The sequence below is a fragment of the Lacerta agilis genome, chromosome 15, assembly GCF_009819535.1.
Source record: "Lacerta agilis isolate rLacAgi1 chromosome 15, rLacAgi1.pri, whole genome shotgun sequence".
Lineage (NCBI taxonomy): Eukaryota > Metazoa > Chordata > Lepidosauria > Squamata > Lacertidae > Lacerta > Lacerta agilis.
Genome location: NC_046326.1, coordinates 34,903,678 through 34,930,037, shown reverse-complemented (window position 1 = coordinate 34,930,037; position 26,360 = coordinate 34,903,678). Strand labels below are relative to the sequence as shown.

The following is a 26,360-nucleotide window of genomic DNA, read 5'->3' as shown; positions in this document are numbered from 1 at the left end:
TTTAGGATTCTATATAACCCAGACTCCAATTCTTGATTAGGGATGTGTGGGGTGAGGTGAGGATGGGGGAGAAATTCAGTTCAGTTTGCATCGCAGGTGAACCTACAAATCTGCACTCTCGGAAGCAATACATGAGCCAAAACATATTGTTCAAAATTTGTACTGCTGCTAATTCTGCAATGCAGTCTGCTGGCTGAGTAACGTGTACAGAAGACGCATGTGCCAAGGCAAAGTGTGCATGAAAATGAAATTGTGTAAATTGCATACAAAATACGTTCTATAAGGGCAATTTGCTTTGTGAAAATGCGTACATTAGGCAAAACTGCATACAAAATTAAAACCGTGTTTATTGAAGACAATCTTACTCAGCTACGAGTGATCGCCAAAGAGAGAGCGAGAGAGAGAGATTAGACACGTTGTATGTTGACATGTGTTTGGATCTGGTTTTTAGGCTATTGTTGATTTCAATCACTTCTCAATGTTTTAATCTGTTGTTTTTCCTGATGATTTTATCGCCTTGTTGCTTTGATGTTTCGTTAGAAATAAGCAGAGTATAAATCTTGTGAAATATTCAGATAAGTAAATAAAATATATTAGAAGTTCTCTCCCAAACGCTGATGAATACTCTTTTTAAATAGCCAGCTGATGTGGAAATTGGGAGAACTGAAGTTAACAGCAGGAAAAACGAATACCCAGAATTGAGAGATTCTTGAGAATTCTGAAGTTTCACCAGAGCCAGGTGGAGTTTATAGCATGGATTTCAAAGTCTTGCCATGCCTCCCTCCCTCTATTGTTAATCTCCACTTATATTATCCCTTCTGAGCTGCGAACTGCCTGGCTCTTATCTCCTGGAGTGCAATATGTGTGAAAAAACCCTTGCACCCAAGAACTGTTAGGAGAACCATGCATGCTGGGTCTAAAACATAGATAGCGTTATGGTTTGGGTGGAAAGTTAGGGGGTCCGATTGTCATTTTCAGGAAGACATGCTAGGCCTTGCCTGCTCTCCAAAGCTTTCCTCCCTGTCTTCTGAGAGCCTTCAGAGTTCCCAAGAACCCAAATGATACATTTTAATGCCACAAATATGGCATGTCATCAACATCTAACATTTCTTCTGAGTCAAAATTACTGTAATTAGAGAGTTTCTGCATGAGAATTGCCGGCATGAGTTTTGCACCTTGAAAAACCACCTCTGGTGTCATGGGAAGGGTGCATTGAAGAGCAACATTTCTAGCAAGCCATCCTGGTTGAGGAGGAACCACAGCTCAGTGGTGGAACAACCCAAAGATACTTTGCATGCTAGAGATGCACACTCTTGTCTCTGCCATCAGCTGGAGAGTTGCACCCACTGCTTCCCAGGAAGAATGTCATGGCAAGGGGGAAACCAGCACAGCCACTACCATTGGCCAGTGAAAGAGCAGCTTTAGGGGGTGGGTTTTCCCCTGCCCCATTGCCAGAGACTCAGCTCCAGCTGCTGGCTGGGCTGGGACTGCAGGACCAAAAGACAGCAAGCTGTGCCGCGTCCACCAGCTGGGCAATCTAAGGGCATTTGGACCATGCATGCATATGGGTGGGTGAGTGAGTGTTGAGCGTTTTCTTGTATAACCTGCCAGCGGAAGCTGGCACATTAGGGCAGACAGGGTGCTGTCCCGCCAACAGCAGTCTTAATTCCTCCAGGCCCATCTGCCATCTTGTAACCAGTCAAGAAGGCAGCCCTTGGCTGTCAATTCCCTCTTTCTCTTTAGTCACAGTCTTGCCCTTGCAGAACTCAGCAGGGAGGAAGGGGATAGGGACGAAACTAGAATCAGCTGGCTCTGCCAGTCACAGCCTCTGGCTCCACACCTGTTGACCTTCTGTAGAACTCACAGGGAGGTGGCTTGACCTGTCATTGACTCTGGCGCCATCTACTGTTGACCTCCCAGCCTTCTGCCCTACCAGTCCCAGTGGGCACCAGCCACCACTGCTCTGGCCCTGTCTACATAACCTCCAACATTTCTCCAATGAGAATAGGGACATTAATAATAATAATAATAATAATAATAATAATAATAATAATAATACCCCACCCATCTAACTCTGAGCGGCTTCCAACACATATAAAAACATAATAAAACATTACACATTTTTTTAAAAAACAACTTCCCTCTACATGGCTGCCTTCAGATGTCTTCTAAAGGTTGTATGGTTACTTATTTCCTTGACTCAGGGGTCGGATAGCTCCATACCCTCCACCATTTCTCAGATGAAAATAGGGCTGTCCTAAGGAAAAGTCGGACAACAAATCAGAAACTCGGATGGCTTCTGTAAATTCGGTACTGTCCCTGGAAAGTAGGGACACTTGGAGGGTCTGTGTGTGTCTATCAACAAAGCTCTAAGGGTTGCTGGACTGTGTGTGTGTGTTTGTGTTTGTGTGAGAGACAAAGACAGAAAGAGGCAGACAGATTTATGTTGAGGTTTCTATTGTAGTATTGCCTGCTGCCTATAAGCTGACTTGAGAATCCTTTGATTGAAAGGTATAGCTCTTCAAAATAAACAAGAAGGTCCTAGGTTCAGTTTCTGACCTCTCCAGTTAAAAGGAGCAGGCGGCAGGTGGAAAGTCTTTTGCCTTAAGGTGTTGGAGAATCACTGCCGATCAGAATAGACAAGTTGGCCAAAAGTCTGGCCTGATGTAACACACAGTTTGCTGCATTCACAAAACGGCTGGCGGACCCCATTCATAATCCTGTAGAGGCATGTACGGTAATGAGATGCTATTGCAGTACAATGAAAAGTCTGAACTCTTGTCAGACTAGAAAGGCAGAGCTGACAGCTCCTCTGGGTCTGAGTGGCAGGCATGTCAGCTTAATTACACTGCTCTTCTCCCTCGCCGCCCCCCTCCTGGAATTGTTCTCACCCATGTCATCTTCAGTGAGATTTCTTAGATCAAGAAGGTTGAGTCTGGAAGGCAACAAGGTGTGGAAGAGCTGAGCTTGCTGGAGCAGCCAGCTTGCAAGGAATGCTGAGCCAATGTTCCCTATCATGTTCCTCTAAACAGGAGTGAGTGAATGGTTGGATGGATATGTCAGTGGGGGAGAGGCAGAGAAGGGGGCATGGGAAACTGTCTTATATCAAGTCAGACCACTGATCCACCTAGCTCAGTACTGTCCACCCAGGATGGAAGTGGTTCTCTGGGATTCCAGAAATCATTCTCTTCCAGCCCTACCTGAAGACGCCGGGATTGAACCCGAGACCTTCTGCATGCTGAGCAAATGCTCTACCATTGAGCTACAACCCTTCCCACGTGGGGCGGCTCTAGCCCTGTCCACTGCTTGACTGTGCCCGCCCCCCGCCCCGTCCATGATAATGTAGTTTTGGTATGTAAGTTTGTATTCACATACATAGAATCAGCAAGACTTACAGCAGTGGTAAGAGGCAAATCAGACCAAAAACTGATAGAGGTGTGGACCTGAGTGAAGGAATACATTTAAAAAACAACAACATTGTTCTGGTATACATATATCAATATGCAATGAATGAAATTTATAGAGTAAAAAATTAAGGAGAAATGGGTATAAGATGAGATAGTTAAAAATAATATTTATAACACAGTGAAAACAAGAAAAGAAATAAAGGAAGCCACACATAGGTGGAGGGAAGTCAAGATTTATGTTTGTATATTTAGTTCCCCCCCCCCTCTTTTTTGGTAATTTAAATTGATATTTCTTTTGGTTAATGTATGTTTAAATGTTTTTCCCTTGTAAGATTTAAGGAGGTGTATGTATGTATGTATGTATGTATGTATGGACACAGGTGGCGCTGTGGGTTAAACCACAGAGCCTAGGGCTTGCTGATCAGAAGGTCGGCAGTTCGAATCCCCGCGACGGGGAGAGCCAGTGTGGTGTAGTGGTTAAGAGCGGTAGACTCGTAATCTGGGGAACCGGGTTCGCATCTCTGCTATTCCACATGCAGCTGCTGGGTGACCTTGGGCTAGTCGCACTTCTTTGAAGTCTCTCAGCCCCACTCACCTCACAGAGTGTTTGTTGTGGGGGAGGAAGGGAAAGAAGAATGTTAGCCGCTTTGAGACTCCTTTGGGTAGTGATAAAGTGGGATATCAAATCCAAACTCCAAACTCTTCTCCCGTTGCTCGGTCCCAGCTCCTGCCAACCAAGCAGTTTGAAAGCATGTCAAAGTGCAAGTAGATAAATAGGTACCACTCCGGCGGGAAGGTAAACGGCGTTTCTGTATGCTGCTCTGGTTCACCAGAAGCAGCTTAGTCATGCTGGCCACATGACCCGGAAGCTGTACGCCGGCTCCCTCGGCCAGTAACGCGAGATGAGCGCCGCAACCCCAGAGTCGGACACGACTGGACCTAATAGTTTGTTTTGCGCTTTGTTTTGTGTTTGTGAGTATTGCAACTACCAATAAAAGCTTTTTTTTTTTTTTAAGAAGATAATGTAGCTTTGGGGCAAAAAAGAGAGAAAATCCTCACCTCTGCTTTTATGTTCTGGGGATTTGTTAGTTTTTGCATTCGATTCACCCTAAATGGACCCATGCAGTCCATGCATCTCTAGTCTTTTCTCACAATTTGAGAGTGTGGCGCTGATAACACCAAGGTTGCAGGTTCGATCCCCGTGTGGGATGGCTGCATATTCCTGCATTGCAAAGGGGTTGGACTAGATGATCCTCAGGGTCCCTTCCAACTCTGCGATGCTATGGTTTCTACAGTACTGTTGCGCTTGGCTCCCCGAGACTGGCAAGCATGGAAATGGAGGGTGGCTCTTATGCTAGATTCAGCTTCCCCAGCTTTCGTTGTCTGCCTAGTTGTTTGTTTGTATTAATCAGAGAGACCAGTCCGACCCGTAAGGGGCAGAGATTGCTTATCAGGGACGGGATTTCTGGCCTCAAGCAGGGCTCAAGGGATGTACGGTAACTCAGAAGGCACCGGTCGTGCCACACGTGTTCTGGCAAGCTGCCGTATCTTTCTGGCTGCGAAATGGTGGAAACGCCACCAGCTGCTCCATGCTGATAAGTCCTAACAGGCACGTTTTTATCTGAGCTGAACCTTAGGAACATACGAAGCCAGCTTATAATGAGTCAGACCCATTGGTCCATCTAGGTCAGTGTTTTCTACACTGACTGGCAGCAGCTCTCCAGGGTTTCAGGCAGGGAATGTCTCCTGGCCCGCCCTGTAGATTTCTGCATGCAGATGCCCTACTGCTGAACTTCACTGAAGGGTCACATCTTAGGTTTGGAGCAGAGTAATTTTAGGGATGCCGGCACAGCATGCCAAGCTCATGTGTGGAAGTGGATCTTGGGGTCTTAGCATTGTAGAATTGGAAAGGGACCGCAAGCATTATCTAGTCCACCCCCCCTACAATGCAGGAAACTTTTGCCCAATGTGAGGATTTGAACCCACAACCCTGAGATTAAGAGTCACATGCTCTACCGACTGAGCTATCTCACAGCTTAGTCTTCTTTGTTTCCCATTCATTCCGCACTTTTGAGAAATCAGTCCTCCGCCATGACAGCACCTCTGGAACTCCTTGCCTTTTGATATTATGCAGGAACCTCTCCTGTACAATTTTCGAAGCCTTCTAAGAACTCCCAACTCCCATTTAAGAAGCCTACCCATATACAGTATGCAAATCTGAGATGTATTTTGAGATGCAATTAAATTTTGTCATGTATATTTTAAAATGGCTGATTTGATTTTGAAATCTGATAATATTGCGTGATTTTTAACATTTGTTGTTGCTTCTTGTCCTTCGCCAGGAGGCCTTGGGGTGGGGTACAATGAATTAAGGTTAAGAATGAAACAATGAAAACAAATTGCTGTCACCAGAATAGTGATAAAATACGAAGAGGAAGAAATCTTGATGCAATCGCACATGAGACCACACCAATAATAATAATAATAATAATAAATAAATAAATAAATAAATAAATAAATTATTCCCCGCCCATCTGGCTGGGCCTCCCCAGCCACTCTGGGCTGCTTCCAACACAATATTAAAATACAATAATTCACCAGCTATTAAAAGCTTCCCTAAGCAGGGCTGCCTTAAGATGTCTTCTAAAAGTCTGGTAGTTGTTGTTCTCTTTGACATCTGGTGGGAGGGTATTCCACAGGGCGGGTGCCACTACCGAGAAGGCCCTCTGTCTGGTTCCCTGTAGCTTGGCTTCTCGTAATGAGGGAGCCACCAGAAGGCCCTCGGCGCTAGATCTCCGTGTCCGGGTAGATGATGGGGGTGGAGACGCTCCTTCAGATATACTGGACCGAGGCCGTTTAGGGCTTTAAAGGTCAGCACCAACACTTTGTTTAATTACAGGTGGGTAGCCGTGTTGGTCTGCCATAGTCAAAACAAAATAAAATAAAAAAATTCTTTCCAGTAGCACCTTAGAGACCAACTAAGTTTGTTCTTGGTATGAGCTTTCGTGTGCATGCACACTTCTTCAGATACCCAGAACCAGACAGGGAACAGGGAACCAGACAGAGGGCCTTCTCGGTAGGTATCTGAAGAAGTGTGCATGCACACGAAAGCTCATACCAAGAACAAACTTAGTTGGTCTCTAAGGTGCTACTGGAAAGAATTTTTTTATTTTATTTTGTTTTGACTTTGTTTAATGTCAAGATTGCTTTATTGCAGTGTTTAACATCACAATTACTTCATCGCAGTGTGGTTTATCAGGGTCCATGCAAGCACCAGCACTGAAAACGGGCAAACATGCAAAAGGCACTGACATTTTAGGAAGGGCCCTGACAAACCAGACCATGAATTAGTCTTTTAAAGCCTTCCAAGTTGGTGGCCATCACTGCCTCCTGTGGCGGTGAGTTCCATAGTTTAATTATGCATTGCGTGAAGAAGTACTTTCCATTATCGGGCTTAAAGGAGTAAAGGAACTTGGATCTCTCTTGTGAACAAACAAAGGTTTGATCAAAAGATGTCAGGAGGGCGGAGATGAGGAAAGACAAGACAGACATCTCTTGTACTCTGCACCATCTTTGGAAAGAAAAACCCGTGTTTGTTTATTAGGAGTGTCCCAATATTTGACAAGGACTCCCGGAGCAGCTGGATAGGCTCTTTATTTTGTTTTTTTAAAAGGAGGGCAGCTTCCTGAGAAAATAAACCTGCAATTGAATTACTGGGCTGTTACTAGACGAAGGAGATGACCTTGCAAATGACTGGAAAATTCAAAAAGCGATACAATAATCGAGTTTGGTTGGGCGAGCTCTGCTGGAACCTTGCCACTAATTAACAATAGCCTGCGTCTGCCTTTGCTCTGGCTTTTATTTTCCAGCCTGATTGTCACTTCGCTTTACGTTATCGGGCATAATTTTGGGGGGCTGCCACACCCCTCTTTCGCTTCCTGAGCTTGCCTTTCCTTTGCCATTGCAGGATTCTTAGTGCTAAGGTGAGCTTCATCCCTGTCTCTGTGCAACCTCATGGGATTGTAGGGTTGGAAGGGACCATTGGGGGGGGGTCGTCTTATCCAACCCCCTGCAATTCAGGAATCTTTTGACCAACATGGGGCTTGAGCCCACAACCCTAAGAGTCTCATGCCCTACTGATTGAACTACCCCAGGACACTGAGCCCAAGCTGCTGTTGAACAAGGAAAGGAGTCTTCCTTCTACCAGGCCAGCCTGTATGTGAAAGCTAGCACTGTCTATTTCAGGGGTGGGGAACCTGTGGCCCTTCAGATGCTGTTGGACTCCAGCTCCCTTCAGCCCTACTCAGCAGAGCCAGTGGTCAGGGATGATGGGAGTTGTAGTTCAGCAACAGAGTCTCTACCACTGGCAGCGGTTCTCCAAAGCCTCAAGCAGAGGTATACTCCAATCCCATCGCCTGTCACCACCTAGTTGAAGATGCCAAACCTTGGGAAGCTGCCTTCTATCAGGTCATCTAGCCTAGTATCCCCTACTCTGACAGTGGGTCTCCAGGATTTCAGGTTAGGGAAGGCTGGTGGTGAAGCTCTGGAGCAAGTCAGCAGTAAATCACACCATGCATGTTGGAGTTAACTCTTTATTAGCCAGAACAGACTATGCTGAGTGTTAGGCCCAGTGAGCACAGGAACTCATCCCTGGTAGGTCAATGGATCAGTTGCCAAGAATTAAGGTCCCTGCCTCCATGCGGCTGTCCATGTGTCCTCTCTAGGGTCCCCCCACAAGCAACCAGGCACCTGCATGCCTGTCTTTGTTCCTCCTGCTTCCTGCCTCTTCTGGTTCTGGGAGACCAGGGAGGAGGAGAGTTGGTCACAGCCTGGCTTCTTCACCAGCCAGACTCCTGTCTGCCTCTTGGCTTCCCTCCTCTCTTGCTTTAGCTTCTGCCTCTGATTCTGGACTTCTGTCTGCCACAGACTCCCCCAGCTCACTAAGCCCTGTTGCCTCTTCAGCTTCTGACACCTCCTCTTCCCAGTCTTCTCCCTCTTACCATTCATTGTCGTCCCACCACCATTCCCTGGGCTCCGAGCTTTCTTCCCTTGGTGGTTCCCCTGCTGGTTCCTACCACCATTCATCTGCATCTAACTGGTCCATGACTTCTGGCCTGTGGGCTTTATTCAGCCTACAAGTCCTCTTCATTTGACTTGTGAGAGCATGTTTTGCCAAGGCACACCTGCTTGCCCTATGTGTTTTCAGCTGTGGTGCAGATAAAACAACCCAACAGGGTCAAAAGGGGCCTTGCGGTTACCACCAGTCAGCTGATCAGCGCTACCTGCAAAGATCCACTGCGAAAGCTACCTGTCTGGCTCCATTGCAAGCCCCGACAAACAGCTGGTTGTCGGGGCTTGCAAAACCTAGGCAACTCAAAGCGCCATGTCAGCTGCTGTCACGGTGACGTCAGGTAACTGGCAGCTGGGTAGCCCCGCCCACCTGTCAAACCCGGCTTGTGCGGGGGTGTGGGTGGAAGGTAACAAGTTGCCTCGCCAGCTGGATCCGCCTCCCCACTTCTGCCCTACACAGAAGAGCAAAGCAATGGGAGGAACGGAAAGAAGAGGAGAGTTCTGGGCGAGGAGGAGCCAATGGTGGCTGGAGTCAGGGAGGCTGACAGAGGGGGCGTTGCAGCCTCATTCCTCGCTTGGCAGCAGGTGGATGGAGTTAGCTATGGATCGAGGCCTTTCTAGGAACGCATGGGCTGCATGGCAGTTGTCTAAAACTGAGCCTACCTAAATTCTAAGACCTGCCTCTTTACAGTCTCGTGTTTTTTTTTTGTACAGGAGGCTGACCAGGTGCTTCCTCAGTTTTCCCAGGAGGCTGAGGCACAGGCTCTTACCATAGATTGGGGAGGATGTTGATTGCAATGGAGGTTCCCTCCGGGCTCCTCCTCTGAGGAATGGGCCCTGGCTCCATTGCCCCTGCCCTACTGCAACCCTGGACATTGCATTGCAATTAAACGAATGCCCCAGACCTAGGGTTATTCCACAGCTGAGTGTGTTGGAGGAGAGATGGTAACTGCTTCCCAAAATGACGGGGAATATTTTGGTATAATGCTTCAAAGCGATATAATCCTACAAAGAAACAAAGGAACTGACATTTTCTGAGAAAAAAAAGGTCTTCCAAGAACATTTGGCTCGGCTAGAACTATAATTGTATATAACCCTTCTGACTGTTTTTTCACGGCGCCTTTTATTATATTTCATTGGGTTGTGTGTTTTTTTAACTTCAGTTCCTTTTAAATTGTTTTATTGCTGGCTACTTCCAACTATATACAGGTGTTTTTTTTAAACAAAAATGCATTTTACTGTTTTGAAAACTGCCTGGACCTCTAATGAAGAAGAGCGGGTGTCAATATGTTATATCAATAAGAGTTTCCTCGCCATTCAGTGTTTTGAGCTCATCCTGCATTGAAGGAAACAAAGAAGGGTTTTCAAACAGGGGCAGGTTCTCACAGAGTCATGAAGATATAAGCTGGGGTGAACCAGCAGAATGAAATGGGGATTTTGGGGTTTATAGTAGTGGCTGACATTTTGAACAACATAAGAAGATGAGAGGAGCTCTCCTGGATGAGACCATCAGCCACCTAGACATAGAATTAATTACAGGGTTTTTGTTTTTTTATATAAATACTTTATTTAATTTCATACCTTACATTGTCAGAAAATTACATAAAAAGTTACATAAAGAAAACATACATCGTACATCTCATTTACCGTATTTTTCGCTCCATAGGACGCTCCGGACCATAGGGCGCACCTCATTTTTAGAGGAGGAAACAAGAAAAAAAATATTTTTCTGGTTTTCCTCCTCTAAAAGCCCTGTTTTGTTTTGTTTTTTGTTTTGTTTTTGAGGATCAGCTAAAAGTTTTGCAGCTTTTTCTGCAAAGGGAAAAGCCCTAGGTTTTTTTTTTTTTTTTGAGGATCAGCTAAAGGTTTTGCAGCTTTTTTTGCAAAGGGGGAAAAGCAAAGCTCCTTTTGCAAAGGGGGAAAAGCAAAGAGGAAAAGCCCCATTTTTATGGGGTTTAACTCACATTTCTGAAAAATCCTAAGGAAAGGGAGCCATTTCTACTGTTTTCAGACAGATAATCTAATCAGCCAGTCACATGTCCTGGGGAAACAAACAACCTCCCTCTGCAGCACATTCAACAAAGGAGGGCGGGGCTGAAAGGGAGCTGGGGACTCTTATCTCTCTCCCGATCTCTTGCTGATCAGCTGCTGAGCGGGTCCTTTCAACACTCCCTTTTCTCTTTGTAAAATGAAAAGCACAATTTGCTTTTGGCCCCTGGGCAATTCAGCTCCAGGGACCACCATTCGCTCCATAAGACGCACAGGTATTTCCCCTTACTTTTTAGGAGGAAAAAAGTGCGTCTTATGGAGCAAAAAATACGGTACCTTCACTTCCTTTTCCCCCACCCTCACTAATTCCCCTCCCTCCCCCACTGTTGCTTCTCAACCTTCCCATTACAGCATTTATATCGTTCCTTGTTCTATCTGCATGCCCTTATAACAAACAGAATCACAGGGTTTGACGGTACTCCAAGGGTCATCTAGTCCAACCCACTGCAATGCAGGAATCCAGTGCTCTGTCCTCACAAATCCAGCAGATTTCGGTTTGCAATCAACGAACGATGGAGAATCGATATAAAAACCTAGACTTTTCCAGGCCCCTCTATTTATTTGTTAGGCCTCCCATGAACACATTCTCTGGGCATCGTGCTTTTCAATTAAACGCCTAAGAATAATGCCTGTAAAAATCCAGCATGAATCTTAGAAGCCAAACCCAGTGTAAAGCCCAAATACAAAAAGTAAACGCACAGTAAGATGCAAGAGAAAACACAGGAGCTAAACGCTACCACCAAATACAGTAACTAAAACCACTGGCCAGAGGGATTTAAGCAAGAAGGCTTAAGTCTTAGGCTGGTGCCAGGGGAGCTTCCCTGGCAGAGTATTCAATAGCTAGGGGGCCACCACAGAAGAAGCCCTCACGGCACTCTGAGCTTCAGACTGAGGAAACTCATAGATCTGCCTCCATGGATGGCCTTAAGTTTCAGGTAATTCCAGGAAGAGGAGATCTTCCTTCTGGCCTCAAGATCCCAAGCCATTTAAGGCTTCATTAGTCAAATCTCTCTGAATTGGAAGCAGTGATGTGGTGGACGTGCCCAAAGGTAAAGGACTTCTGGGAGAAGATATATAATGAACTTAAAAAGGTGTTGAAAAACACATTTACTAAGAAACCAGAGGCTTTCCTGCTGGGCATGACCAACTATGAAATTCCCAACAAGGACAGAACGTTTTTTTATGTATGCCACAACAGCTGCTAGGATTTTAATAGCTAAAAAACTGGAAAACTGAAGAAGCACCAACAATGGAAGACTGGCAGATGAAGATGGTTGAATATATGGAACTCGCAGAACTGACCGGGAAACTCTGAGACCAGAGGGAAGAAGCGGTGCAGGAGGATTGGAAGAAATTTAAAGACTATTTGAAACGATGTGAAAAGATTGCAATTTGAGAAAGAAATCAGAGGATATATAAGGCAATAGTTATGAAATTAGTTAGTGCAGATAGGATATAAGAAGTAGATATCAGAATTTTATGATTATGATTAGATGAGAATGGTGATTATATAATGTTTATAAGGATTATGATAAGATTAGTTGAGAATGAAGATTAGATAATGTTATAAAATTACTAAAGATCACTTCCGCTTTTGAGATGGAGGCGTAGACAGACACGCTGAGAAGCTCCGCAGCAAGAATGCAAGGAGAAACATAAATTAAAGGTGATTAAAACTTATTTAATGACTTGTGGACTGGAGGAAGGCTGTGGGGGAGACTTAAGAACAACTACATTCAAGCTTATCGGCATTTTACTACTGGGGACTATCAAATTTCAAAAAGACGCTGAGGGCTTGTGGAGGGCTAGATGACCGAGTCAAGTAGCAATACAGTTTCAAAACAAATGAAGCGAGATGCATCAGCTTTAACTCCCCCAAAAGCCACAGAAAGAAAGAAAAGGTTTGATAACAGAGTATTGGAACTGCAGGAAAACCAAATAAAAATGTCAGAGACACAGGAGATGATTCAATTATTAAGGTCTCTTAAAGAAGATATGGGGCTGCTTAAGACAGAAACTTCAGCGATTAAACAGGACACTTCACAAATGAGAAATGATTTACAAGTCTTAACATCACGTATGGATACAATTGAACAGCGCGTTAATGTCTTGGAAAAAGTTTCATTTGCTGCTCAAAACCAGACTGACAAACGCCTACTCCAATTGGAATCTGAACTTAGAAGGAGCAATCTTAAACTCATAGGTTTTAAAAACCATCTACCTGAAGGGATTCAGGCAATTGAATATATTGCGAACTGTTTAAAGGAAATTTTGGAGCTACAACAACTTGATTTAAGGATGGAGATCAATGCTGTTAAGAGTTTCCCACTGAGAACCAAGAAAGCAAGAGGGGAAACATTTATAACAATAATTCAATTTGCACGCACAAGGGTGCGAGATGATATCCTTAAACATTTTCGGGGAAAATCGAATGCTAAACCCCTTGAATGGAGGGGAAACAAAATTTCTATTTTCCCAGACTATGCTCCAATGGTGGCAGAAAAGAGACGACTATTTGCTCCTGCTCGTAAGCTAGCAAGGGAATTAAAAATACAGCATTTTACAATATTTCCGGCTACTTTCTGCCTAAGGATAAACGATGAGCTACGCCGTTTTCAAAATCATGATAACGCGATATCCTATCTACAAGCAATAAACGTGGATAAAGAGCCTACTTGACTGGAAAAGGGCGGGGCAGCCGCCCTCCATTTTGAAGATCTCTATCGACTTGGCTTTCCTGATTGAAGAACTGCTGACTCATGCTAATTCAGTCTCTGAACAAAGCTTCCTCGGTATAGAGTTAAGCAACCCCAGATATATTAGTAATTTAATAATGGTGGTGGTACAATAAAGATCAGTATAAAAGTTGAAAGTCCATGGGGATATTGATATATGATTTAATAAGTATCAAACTAAGTAATACATGTGGTTTTCTTATGTCTACAAAGTGTTCCTTAAGTGACAGGTTAAATAGCTCCTGAATATTATATATGTGAACCTAGGAGCTCAAAAGGGTGAATGTCTGCGTCTCCTACAGAGCGGAAGTCATACATTTGGTTGTTTTTTTTCTCCTTTTTTTCTTTTTTGTTCTTTATTTTTGTTTCATTGTTGAGTGTATTAAGTAGATTGTTTTGTTTTGTTTTGTTTTGTTTGTTTGTTTGTTTTTACTGAGATTCTTAGTGCTGATATTATATTATTAATTATTGGTTATTGGTATATATCTGAGTCTACCCTTTCAGAATCCTTTTTACTGTTGATAGAACTATTTTCCACCTTTCTCTCTTTTCTCTCTATTTCTGTCTTTGAATACTTTCAAATAATAATTATTTGATTGAGAAAACTTAAAGTCAATTTCGGTGTGTATATAGATATAATGGGTAAAGTCCGCCTTATATATATTTAGATTTGCAAGAATGTTAATTAACCATATATGTTCATAATCCATATGTTAAATATAAGCATGGTTAATATATGACTCAGGTTGGAGCGATAATAATTGCTAATATATTTGGTCTATATTAAGCCTTCCAAACAATTTTGCTAAAGATACAATAGATGACAAGAAAACCTATATACTAAAGTTATAATGAGAATTATAAGTATGAATGTCAAGGGGCTAAAGGAAAAGAAAAAACAAATCCTAACACTAAAATATCTACAGTCATTAAAGGCTGATATAGGTCTATTGCAGGAAACACATTTGACGGAACAAGGGGCTCAAACTTTGAAATGTCAATGGGTAAAAGAAGTTCTTTCAACAAACTTAGACGGAAATGCTAGGGGAGTCACAATTTTATTTAGGAAAGGCTGGCCTTACGAAATACAAGAAATAATAAGAGAGGAAGATGGTCGTTGCTTAATAATTGTAATCAAAACAGAAGGGACAGAAATAGCAATAGTTAATATCTATGCCCCAAACACTGATGATCATAAGTTTATTCACAACTGCTTTAAGAGATTAAGCTCTCTATCATACCAGCACTTGATAGTGGGTGGAGACTTTAATGAAATTTTAGATCCACAGATGGATACCACCTCAATAGCTAGAAAAAAAACGACGAAGGTCAGAGAGACAATTAATAACTATATGATACATTGGAATTTAGTGGATTCATGGAGATTGCATCACCCTAAGGAGAAATCATATACATATTTTGCAGGAATTCATAATACCCATCATAGAATTGATTTCTTTCTAACATCAGCATCACTACATCCTTTTACTAGTCGATGTGACATCGATATTCCCATTATAGCTGATCACTCAGCAGTCATACTGGAATATAATTTAGTTAAAACCCAGGAAGGTATGAGGAGATGGTATCTTAATATATCATTATTAAATGAAAAAAAATTCATTCAATATATAACCCAAGAAACGCAAATATATTTTAAAAATAACTCCAATTCTTCAACATCAAGACTGATGGAATGGGAAGGATATAAAGCTTATATCAGAGGGAAGATAATATCTTTCTCTGTTAACAAGGCCAAGATGCAAAGATTAAAAGAAAATAATCTAAAAAGTTCTTTAAAAACACTATGGGGCGATATGGCAAATAACCCATCTAAGATTACATATGAAAGAATACAACAACAAACATTAGAACTGAATAACATATTAGCTCAAAAAATTGAGTTTAGCTTACTAAGTCTAAGACAAATATATTGGGAACAGGGAGAAAGACCAACAAAAATTCTAGCTAATCGTCTAAAACAAAAGAAAGCCAACCAAATAATACCTTTAATAAGAAATGAAAATAACATCGCAGTGACCTCATCAACAGATATTAATAATGAATTTTTTAAATTCTACAAAAAATTATACGAAGGGCCAGAAAATATATCGGAGGATGAGGTGGAGAACTTCTTTCAAGATATTAATTTACCAACTATTGAAGAATATCAAAAAGACATGTTATCAGCACCCCTAAATATACCAGATATTGAGAATGCAATAGAAAAAATGGGGAATAGAAAATCACCTGGACCAGATGGCTTTCCTATAGAATGGTATAAAATATTCAAAAATCTATTAGTCCCCAGACTTCTTGAAGTCTATGAGGAAATAGCTGACAAAGGTATATCAGCTACAACATTCAATGAAGCTTTAATAATAATTATACCAAAACCTAACAAAGACCCTACTAAATGTGCAAATTATAGACCAATATCATTAATGAATGTTGATGCAAAGATTTTGAATGCAATATTGGCTGCAAAACTACAAAATGTTATTCAAGATTTGATACCTAATTATCAATCAGGTTTTATAAAAACAAGACAAGCTACAGATAATATCAGATTAACAATAGATTTGATAAATTTAAACAAAGATGAAGAGGAATTTATGATATTGTCACTAGACGCAGAAAAGGCGTTTGACAGAATATATAAAGAATTTATAGGATTTGTGCTACGTAAATTTGGTTTCCCTATAGAATACTGTAATTGGATTAAAATGATTTATAAAAACCCAACATCCCGGATTATTACAAATGGAAGAATTTCGAATCTGATCAGCTTAAAGCGAGGAACGAGACAAGGATGTCCTCTTTCTCCTTTATTATTTAATCTATGCTTGGAACCATTAACAAGAGCAATAATTCAGGATGAGCATATCAAGGGTGTAAAGCACAACAAAGAAAATTACAAAATTGTATTATTTGCCGATGATATCCTTTTATTTATTACAAAACCAGAGGATACAATTCCAAAAATTATGGAGAAAATAAAAACCTTTGGCAAAATATCAGGATATTCCATAAATTGGACAAAATCAGAGATTTTACCAATAGGGCCAAGGGCTATAGTATATAGAAACCATCAATTTCAGATGTGCAAAGACTTTATTAAATATTTGGGTATAATTATTTCATCTGATATAGACCAAATTGTAAAATTAAATTTGAATCAAATTATAAATGAAATTTCTTTTGACATTGAAAGGTGGGGACCGCTGAACCTCTCCCTTTGGGGAAAGGTTAATGTCCTCAAAATGAATGTTGTTCCAAAGCTTCTATACATTCTTAGAGGATTACCAATATATATTCCCAAATTATATTTCCAAAAAATAAATCAACTATTTAGATCGTGTCTGTGGGGCACAAAGCCACCAAGAATATCACTACATAAAATGCAACTCCCAACAAAGGAAGGCGGCTTTGGGCTCCCAAATCTGGAATCATATCACCAGGCTTACCTGCTGAGTAAGACTAATTATTGGAGAGCTAGCAAGAATCCCATTTGGGCTTCTCTTGAAAATAGTTTCTTTGAACCTCTTGTAGGGTGGACTAAACTCGGCTCCAATTTTATGAAATATTCTATTATCCTGGAGACTATTAAAGCACCTATAAAAATTTGGATGAATATAAATAAAAATAATAAGGACGACCCCTATCAGCATGAGAAATTGACAATATGGGCCAACCCAAAATTAAAAATTGGAAAGCAAGTAATCATTTGGCAAAATTGGATGAAAAAAGGTATTTTGACATTGAATCAATTAATTGATGAAAATTATAAATTTGTGGAATATAAGACTTTGCAAGTAAAGTATGGATTAACTAGTGAAATGCAATGGCAATACATCCAATTGAAACATTTGTTGGAAAGGCAGTTTGGCCCTGACGCAATAGCAGCATCGGAAACACCCATGCTGCTACAAGATTTAATCTCTGCAACAAAATCAAAAAACTCTACACTTGCACTATATAAAACCCTACTTGACAGGAAGAAATATGATCTAGAATATGATAGACAAAAATGGAGTGAAGAGTTAGGGGTACAGATAACTAATGATATATGGGAGTCAAGTATAAACTCAATAGAAATAGCCTCTATGGATTTAAGACTAAGACTTATTCAACAGAAAATAATATTTAGAGTCTATTGGACACCAGCAAAACTATACCAGAAGAAAATAACAAGTGCAGACAATTGCTGGAGATGTGGGAGTAAAATGGCGAACTTAGTACATATGTTGATTAATTGCCCGATGATAAGATCATTTTGGTGTGAGGTGAGGATATTTATAGCAAGAGTAATAAGAAGGAATTGTAATTTAGGGGAACTGAATTTAATTCTAAATTATATTCCGGAAACGTGGGAGACTTCCGGGGGTAAAAAAAAATGGATATACCGTGCTATATTAGAAGCAAAAAAACTTGTTTTGATGAATTGGAAAAGCCGTAAAAAGATTCAATTGAGCACATGGATTGATAATATGGACAGATTAGCTACATATGAACGAATTGCATGTCGTCGCAAATTAAGAATGGATAAATATGAAGAAATCTGGAATGAATATTTAAGTGATAAGGCGGACAGAGGTGGGAGGTAGAGGGAGGCGAGAGAGGTGGGGAAATAGTGTTGTAAAAAAAAAGGTGTAGTCAGAGGTATATCAGTGTATTTAAATTTGAACTGTCAAACTATGTTATTATTGTTGTTATGGTTTTTATTGTTTGTGTTTTTTGTGGTTGATGCTTGTATCAAAGAATAAAAAAGTAAAAAAAAAAAAATTACTAAAGAAGATTAGTAATGAACGCAGTAAGAGAGGATGTGAGGAGGTCCCCAAAGAATGTTAGGAATATTATAAGGATAGTAAAATAAGTGTATGTTAAGATTTTTGTATTGTTGTATTGGTATTTTTGTATTTTTTGTAGTTATTTTTCTTTTGTAGTGTTTTGCAGTGTTATGTTGTGTTTGTGTTTGTTGTATTTTTTAAATCCAATAAATTTTTATTTAAAAAAATGAATTGGAAGCAGTGAGTGCATGAGTGCAATAAATGATCTGATTGCAGTTGTCATAAGGTGTTGACATTTAGCTTCACTTCTTTCTTTCTTTCTTTTCTTTGTCTCCCCCAGTCTGCAGAGTTCTTTGAAATGCTGGAAAAAATGCAGGTATGTTGCATGTCAGTTCTGCCTGGAACTTGTTCCTCTTTGCAACTGTGCATGTGTGTTTTCAACATAATTGTGGCAGGCTACTTTGGATGCAGGTGGCGCTGTGGGTTAAACCACAGAGCCTAGGGCTTGCCGATCAGAAGGTCGGCGGTTCGAATCCCCGTGACGGGGTGAGCTCCCATTGTTCGGTCCCAGCTCCTGCCAACCTAGCAGTTCAAAAGCACATCGAAGTGCAAGTAGATAAATAGGTACCGCTCCGGCAGGAAGGTAAACGGCGTTTCCGTGCGCTGCTCTGGTTTGCCAGAAGTAGCTTAGTCATGCTGGCCACATGACCTGGAAGCTATACGCCAGCTCTCTTGGCCAATAAAGTGAGATGAGTTGTCTGCGACTGGACCTAATGGTCAGGGGTCCCTTTACCTTTACCTTTACCTTTACTTTGGAGTAGGGTGTGGGTGCAAAAGGCCTTCAAAGGTGTTTGCAATATTTGTTCATTGGGAATGATGTCTCACATTTCTGAAAATATGTGGTTGATCTGAAAGAGATGAAGTGGCAGAGGCTTGCACCCTGTCTGCTTGCAAAGAAATGCTTTGCCAATAGATCAAACAGCAGTCGAGTTGCAAGAAATGGGAGCAGCAACCCAGCAGAATCGCCAAATGGGAGTTATGCTACCCCAGGGGCTCTCAACCTTTATAGGCCTATGGACATATTTTGATTTTTGAATGAGGGATGTGGGCACTCTACCCCCTAGAGCCTTTTCTCTCTCCTGCCCCCAGATCTGCACACACACCCAGCCGAGGGGGGAGGGAGTTCATGCACATAGACTCCACTTTTCTAAGACATGGTCTCCAAAAGTGCTCCTGGGGATGGGTGTTGGGTGGGCGGAAGACTGGTGAAATGATGGTCATCCTTGCTAACTTGAAGTACATACATGGCTCTGCTCAGTGGCCAGTGGAGACAGCCATAATTTTGAACAAAAGCTGCATCACAGCATCCCATGTTGTTCCCACGCGGCCATTTGCAATGAGGATGCAGCTGCTGTTTGTTGCAGCTTTGCCACTGCCCCACATCCCAATATCGAAAGTGGGGAATGGGGCTGAGAAATGTCTGGGGGCCCTATGGCAGTGGTGGCTGGTGCCCACTGGCGACTGGTGGGGCAGAACGCAGGGAGCCCACCAGCAGGTGGGACCAGAGCCAATGGCAGGCAGAGCCAACTCATTCTAGAGTTGTCTCCATCCACCTCCTCTCTTCTGAGTTATCCCAGGGCAAAGCTGAGACTAAGGCAGAGGTAGTTGACAGGCAGGACCAACACCTTCTGGGCTGATTGTAAGTAAGAAGACAGGCAGGTGGGGCTGGCTGAGGGCAGACTGAGCTTGGTGGGCCAATGCCCCATTTGACCAAATAAACTAAACTAGTAAGAAGTTCTGTGTTGCAAATTTTAACCAAGAACATGCACTCAAGACCTCAGGCATGTATCCCAAAGTAACTAAACAAACTGCATACCATGTTTTTCTACAAACAGGGGCCAAAATTAGAGGAACAGAGAAGTGGAAGCCAGAGAAATAAGGTCAGTTTCAGGACAAGGTCCAAACGTGGGTCTCCTTTTCAATGTCTACAAACAGAATATGTTTTTCCTTGGACAAGGTGGTTTATAATGTAAAGCGCTTCTCAGTTCTCCTCAGTTTCTCCACAGGCTGAAATCCAACAGGCAGATCCTAGCCCAGGGGTCAGCAAACTTTTTCAGCAGGGGGCCAGTCCACTGTTCCTCAGACCTTGTGGGGGGGCCAGACTATATTTTTTTTTTTGGGGGGGGGAATGAACGAATTCCTATGCCCCACAAATAACCCAGAGATGCGTTTTAAATAAAAGGACACATTCTACTCATGTAAAAACACACTGGTTCCCGGACCGTTCGTGGGCCGGATTTAGAAGGCAATTGGGCCGGATCCGGCCCCCAGGCCTTAGTTTGCCTACCCATGTCCTAGCCCCACCGTGGGCCACTTCAATGGGTAGGTGCTGCTGCCCGCCTATTGATCACTTGACATCACCATGACATCAGATGTCCCATTTTTCCTTTGCAGAATGGCTTGGGTTCAAGCTGTGCTGTAAAGGTGGATCCAAGGTGGATCCAAGCAGGATTCGAACACATGGTGCTTTGGCGTGCTGTCTTCCTCGGTGAGCTGACTGGTGCTGCGTTTTGGCGAGGATCAATGGTGCTATGGAGTTCCTGATGGGGGATTTCATAGCACAGTCGACTCCAACCAACTCCGCAGTCAATCAGCTGATCAGCGGTGACAGCAAGCCTCCTTTGCCGAGGAACAATCAGGAGCCCACCTGAAGGCTCGCTGGCATCCATGTCCCTAGCTGCCCAGATATGGCACCCAAAGTGTGGCAGGTGGGCGCGCTTTTGGGGAAACAGCATCAGGGGCCAAATTTGTGTCTGTGCTGGGTCTGATTAGACCCATGGACCAGAGGTTCCTCACCCCTGCTATTCACACCTAGGAAGAAGCCTCATGTTTATTCATTGAGACTTACTTCTGAGCAGTAGACACAAACAGTTTCCTTGGGTCGAGTAAACACTGGAGACCAAATTCATTTTATAACGTTGTATAATTTATAATAGCAACTGTACTGCATTGTAAAAGAAATCTATATTGATTCGAATGTAAAGTTGATAACATTCAGTTACATATACTTTAATATGAGCAATAGCCCGCGTTTTGCATTTTTGGGTCTATATAGTTTATTTACGAATAGGAAACAGAAAAAAGCAAAAAAATAAAAATAAAAAAATAAACAACTCCCACAGCCTTCAGGGGTCTGACTAGTCCATTTAATCCCAGCTAGAAACTCTCATCTCCCTAAGAGCTTAAGAGACCTGTTGGATCAGAACAAGTTCTCATGCGAATGGTGCCAGTGGGGCTGAAACTGGGGGCTCTGGCAGCAGGGACTTGCTTGCCTTTACTCCCTGCCTTTGGAGCAGCTTTCAGGCTGGATGACTTAATTGGCCGGATCTTTTCAACGTGCAGCAGCACCAGCCATGTAGCTGTCGAGAGAGAGAGAGAGAGAGAGAGAGAGAGAGAGAGAGAGAGAGAGAGAGAGTATTGTGGCTCATTGCCCAACTAGACCAGGTGACCCAATGAACCAATTAGGAGCTGGCTGGCTCTATGGCACACTCACCATGCACAGGCTGTGAGTGGTACTCCTTACTGGGGCACATAAGGAAAACTTCACTGGATGCCTGTTATGCACTGAGCCAGTTTTAAGGTCCTGCTACTTACATGTAAAACCCTAAACCACTCTGGGCCAAATCACCTGAATAGCTAACTTCCCCTCCACTGTCCAGTGAGCACATTAAGATCAGCAAGTGGAACCAAACTTTGTTTTGCCACGGCTTGATGTGCGTTGATTTGAGATGACGCAGCTTTGTTCCCTTGTGGTACCAGTAGTGCAGAAAGCCCTTCCGGCTTAAATACGATCACCCCCAATCAGTATTGGCATTCTGCCAACTCTTGAAGACACCCCCGTTTAGGGTGAGCATCTTGGTCCAACTTTTAATTGCTCTTTCAACTGCTTTGTTGAGTTTTCTGTTTTCGCTTTTAAAATGGGATTGTTTTACCGAACATTTAAATATGTGTGGTTTTTAATGATTTGATGCAATTGTTTTATGGTGCATTTTATTAATGAATGGATTTTATAAGTGGTGTCAGGCTTGTAACCGTTCTGGCATGTAAGGAGTATATAAGTAAACAAATGACAGGCTAACTGCTGTTCCAGGCTCGGTTTTGCAGTTTTGAATGTCTTGTTCCGTCTGCATTTGACAGAGTCCAACTGCAAGCTCACAGCAAAATATGTCTCTGCCCTTAGGTCTATGTTCATATCAGTAGCCAAGGTGTGTCACTTGTGTGTGAGAGAGGGACTTATTGCCATCAAGGAACACCTGTGGTCTTTTGTAAGGTCCTCAGCCATCCATTAGTTGCCTTTTTCTCAGTAATCCAGATGCTCAAACTCAGAACAAAAGTGATGCTGCAGGCAGAAGGATTTGAGTATTATTGAAAACCTAGGCTCTGATTAAAAATGCAGGGATCAACGCTATGGGGAGGGAGAGCCCTTAATCCAGCTCCCCCCCCCATTGCCCTCTTCCTGTGCTGAGCTTGTAAGAAATATGATGCTGGAGAGCTCACGCTGATAAACAACATGGATTCAATAGTTCTTGCTCGCATTCAGCTGCCAGGAAGATTTTGGAAGAAAAGGACCCTGGATGAATTTATGACCAGTCCTTTAAAATACACGCCCCCAACACCTTTAAGAATGCAACAAGAGCCTGCTGGATTTGGCCAGGGGCCCATCTAGTCCAACATCCTGTTCTCACAGCAGCCAACCAGATGCCTATTATGGGAAGCCTGCAAATACAATATGAGAGCATTAGTTCTCTTCTGCTTGTGATCCCCGGCAGCTGAGATTCAGAAGCCTTTGACCATGGAGGTAGGACACAAACCATCACCACCTTATTGCCCTATGGATTTGAGTAATCCTCTTATAAAAGCCACCCAGGTTGGGAGCCATCACTGCCTCCTGCGGGAGCAAATTCCATACTTTATGCTTTGCGTGAATAAGGACTTTCTTTTCTCTGTCCTCCAACGTTCAGCTTCATCGGATGATCATGAAGTCCAGTGTTCTGAAAGAGGGAGAGGATAAACTTGCCTCTGTCCAATTTATTTGTGCCACGCATGAACTGTTGTCGATACCCCATGCCCAAATATTTGTCCCATTGCAAATTGTGTTAGAATTAATGGCAGCTTCAATGTTTTTCAGGAGGACTACATCCCGTATCCCAGCATTGATGAAGTGAGTATCGCCAGACCTGCTAGTTCATGCGTGTTTCTGTGCGAATGTGCATCTTGCACACGTACTCCCTATAAAAGGCCAGTTACCAAGAACAAACTTAGTTTGTCTCTAAGGTGCTACTGGAAGGATTTTTTTGATTTTATATTTGTTTTGACTATGGCAGACGAACACGGCTACCAGTGTGGTGTAGTGGTTAAGAGCGGTAGACTCGTAATCTGGGGAACCGGGTTTGTGTCTCCGCTCCTCCACATGCAGCTGCAGGGTGACCTTGGGCTAGTCACCTTGGGTGACCATGCTTCATCAGGGAAATTCAGTGTGGGCCAATGCTAGTGCAATTGTTCTGCAGAGAGTCAGCAATCCCCACACGCCTGCAACTTGTTGAATTTGGGAGTTCCCCTGCATACAAAACAGGCAGACTGAGCAGATGAGACCAAGAGTAGGTCCAGTGATAAAAAGGTGGTATCTGTATTTGCTGCAGAGGGACATCAGGGGCAGATGGGGTTTGTCAACCTGGGATGGTATAACAAAATAATAATAATAATAATAATAATAATAATAATAATAATAATAATAATTTATTTCTACCCCACCCACCTAGCTGGGTTTCACCAACCACTCTGGGCGGCTCCCAATAGAATATTAAAAACATGATAAAATTAAAAACATGATAAAACATCAAACATTAGCAGCTTCCCTAAACAGGGCTGCCTTCTGATGTCTTCTAAAAGTCAGGTAGTTGTTTATTTCCTCGACATCTGATGGGAGAGCGTTCCACAGGGAGGGCGCCACTACCGAGAAGGCCCTCTGCCTGGTTCCCTGTAACCTCAATTCTTGCAGGGAGGGTACCGCCAGAAGACCCTCAGAGCTGGATCTCTGTGTCCAGGCTGAACTATGGAGTGGAGACGCTCCTTCAGGTATACAGGGCCGAGGCCATTTAGGGCTTTAAAGGTCAGCACCAACACTTTGAATTGTGCTCAGAAACGTACTGGGTATCCAATCTAAGAGAAGGAAAAGTGCTCCTAAACCTCTGTTGCCTTGCAGGATATCTTGCAGGGAGAAGAAAAGACTAAGGAGCAAACCCTAGACAAACCCAGAGTGGTCTTTCTAAGTTGGTCGGATGGTACTTTGCACACCTCCTTCCGGCAACTCCTGCAGCCAGGCTGGTGCCACACGTATTGCTCTGCTTTGCTTTGGACCACATCAGAGAGGCTGAGCTGGGCGGCGCGGGGGGGGGGGTGTCCTTGTCATCTGGGAAGCCCAGGACCTCCATACACTCTGCCCAGGCTTGCACCCCAAGAGAGATCAATGTTGCTGCTGTTATTGCAGCAAAAGCAACATGGGAGGCAGAAGTTACAAGTTACTGGTCTCTGCAGCCACAGCGGGTGCTGCGATTCTCCAGTGGTTTGCCCTCCCCTCCATTGGCTCTCAAGACAGATGAATGCCGACATGCCTCTGCAGTGGAGGCAGAACGTAGCCATCGTGGCTAGTAGCTGTGGAGAGCTTTATGCTCCGTGAATTTACCTAATCCTCTGATCCTCCAAAGTCGTCAATCATCATGGCTTGATACAGATATGTGGTCAGCTCTGCCTCTGAAGCCTGCTTAATCTTTCCCCCCAGATTGTAGAAAAAGGCAGCCCCTATCCTGTCGTCATCCTGCCGCAGTTTGGGGGCTACTGGATCGAAGACCCCGAGAACGTCAGCACACCCACCTCATCGGAGAGCAGCATCTGCGAAGAGGACGAGGAGCAGCTGAGCCCCAGTACTTATGGCTACAAGCTGGAGTGCAAAGGAGAAGCCAGAGCCTATAGGAAACACTTCTTGGGAAAGGTCAGTGGGGAATTTTGAGCGTGGACTTAAGACCCCTTGGGCCACCAGAGGTTTTTAAGAAAGAGAGAAATCACTACTAAGTCTACTGCTGAGTATTGATCATGAATGAGTTTGGTAATAATAATGGACTGAAGTTTAATCGTTAGCTGTTAATTAATTAACAACGACCACACTTTGGCTCGTGATGGCCATGCATAGCCAGCAAAATGCATGTGATGGAGGAGGACGAGGGCATTTGAAGGAGGGTTCATGTATTCGAGTGGCGGGGTGGGGTGGTGGGTAGCACCTTTTGCAGCCCAAGGACTATATCCCCTTCAGTGCAATCTTCACCTGCTGCCAGTGGTGGGTGGGGCCAATGGGAAAAGGGGGTGGAGCAAAGAATGCAGATTTTTCCACTCATCGTCCAATTGCACAGTAGGGTAGCGTACGTTAGGGTCGGCACTGCACACGCTCACAGACACACCTCTGTTCTCCATCCATGTGAGGAAAAGGCAATTTTGGAGTTCAAGGGCACATTCCAGCCAGGCAAACACGTTGTGGGTGTGAAGCAGGACCAGTGAGAGATGTCCAGAGGGCCAGTTAGAGAGGGCTTGAGGTTTCCCACAACTGGCCTGAGGTTTCGCACTCGTTGTGTCATCTTTGGGAGTGCAATACAGGGAGAGGGGAAATGGAGGTATGTTCTGAGTGTTGAGTTTTCCCCATCACAATTTTGCATGAGTGCGGGTCATCTATTACGGTGCCCTCAGAGTTGTTGATACAGCTCCTGTAGCTTATAGTGGCAAGTGGCATGGATCAAATATTGAGACCTATGAGTGAAGTGTAAATAATTGCTTTTTTGGTTTCCCAGAGGATGGCAAGTTTGTGAAATGTTCTTAAGATAGCAATGAGTCAGCCGTGATTCCTTCTAGGCGTCAAGACCCAACACGGAGGGAACAGTCGGGGCTGGGGCGAGATCAAAAACCCCCCGCTTTCCCCTGGGCTTCTTCCTCACACTGTTAACACTTCCCTTCTATTTTTAGGATCATTTAAATTTTTACTGCACAGCTAGCAGCCTGGGAAATTTGATCCTTTCTATTAAATGTGAAGAGGCGGACGGAATTGAATACCTAAGAATTATACTCAGGTACAGTAAAGAGGAAAAGGGGTCAGTGTCTGAAGCTAACCAATTTCCAAAATTTTGTTCCATGAACTTCTCAAGTCATTTCTGCTACATCTCATATGCTAATAGCAAACATACATTCCTGTTCCTTTTGTTAATTGT

General features: G+C 43.2%; 1 protein-coding gene across 6 annotated transcripts in view; it reads left to right on the top strand.

The window, feature by feature from the left end:
- The window catches only part of RAP1GAP2 (RAP1 GTPase activating protein 2), a 194,491-nt gene that overhangs the window by 135,442 nt on the left and 32,689 nt on the right, over positions 1-26,360 (top strand). For all 6 annotated transcript variants that reach the window (XM_033171729.1, XM_033171730.1, XM_033171733.1 and 3 more), the window contains 5 exons: positions 18,392-18,427; positions 19,947-19,991; positions 23,240-23,272; positions 24,890-25,099; positions 26,119-26,222. In XM_033171729.1, coding sequence (XP_033027620.1) covers positions 18,392-18,427; positions 19,947-19,991; positions 23,240-23,272; positions 24,890-25,099; positions 26,119-26,222 — 428 coding nt within the window. The remainder of the gene's footprint in view (positions 1-18,391; positions 18,428-19,946; positions 19,992-23,239; positions 23,273-24,889; positions 25,100-26,118; positions 26,223-26,360) is intronic.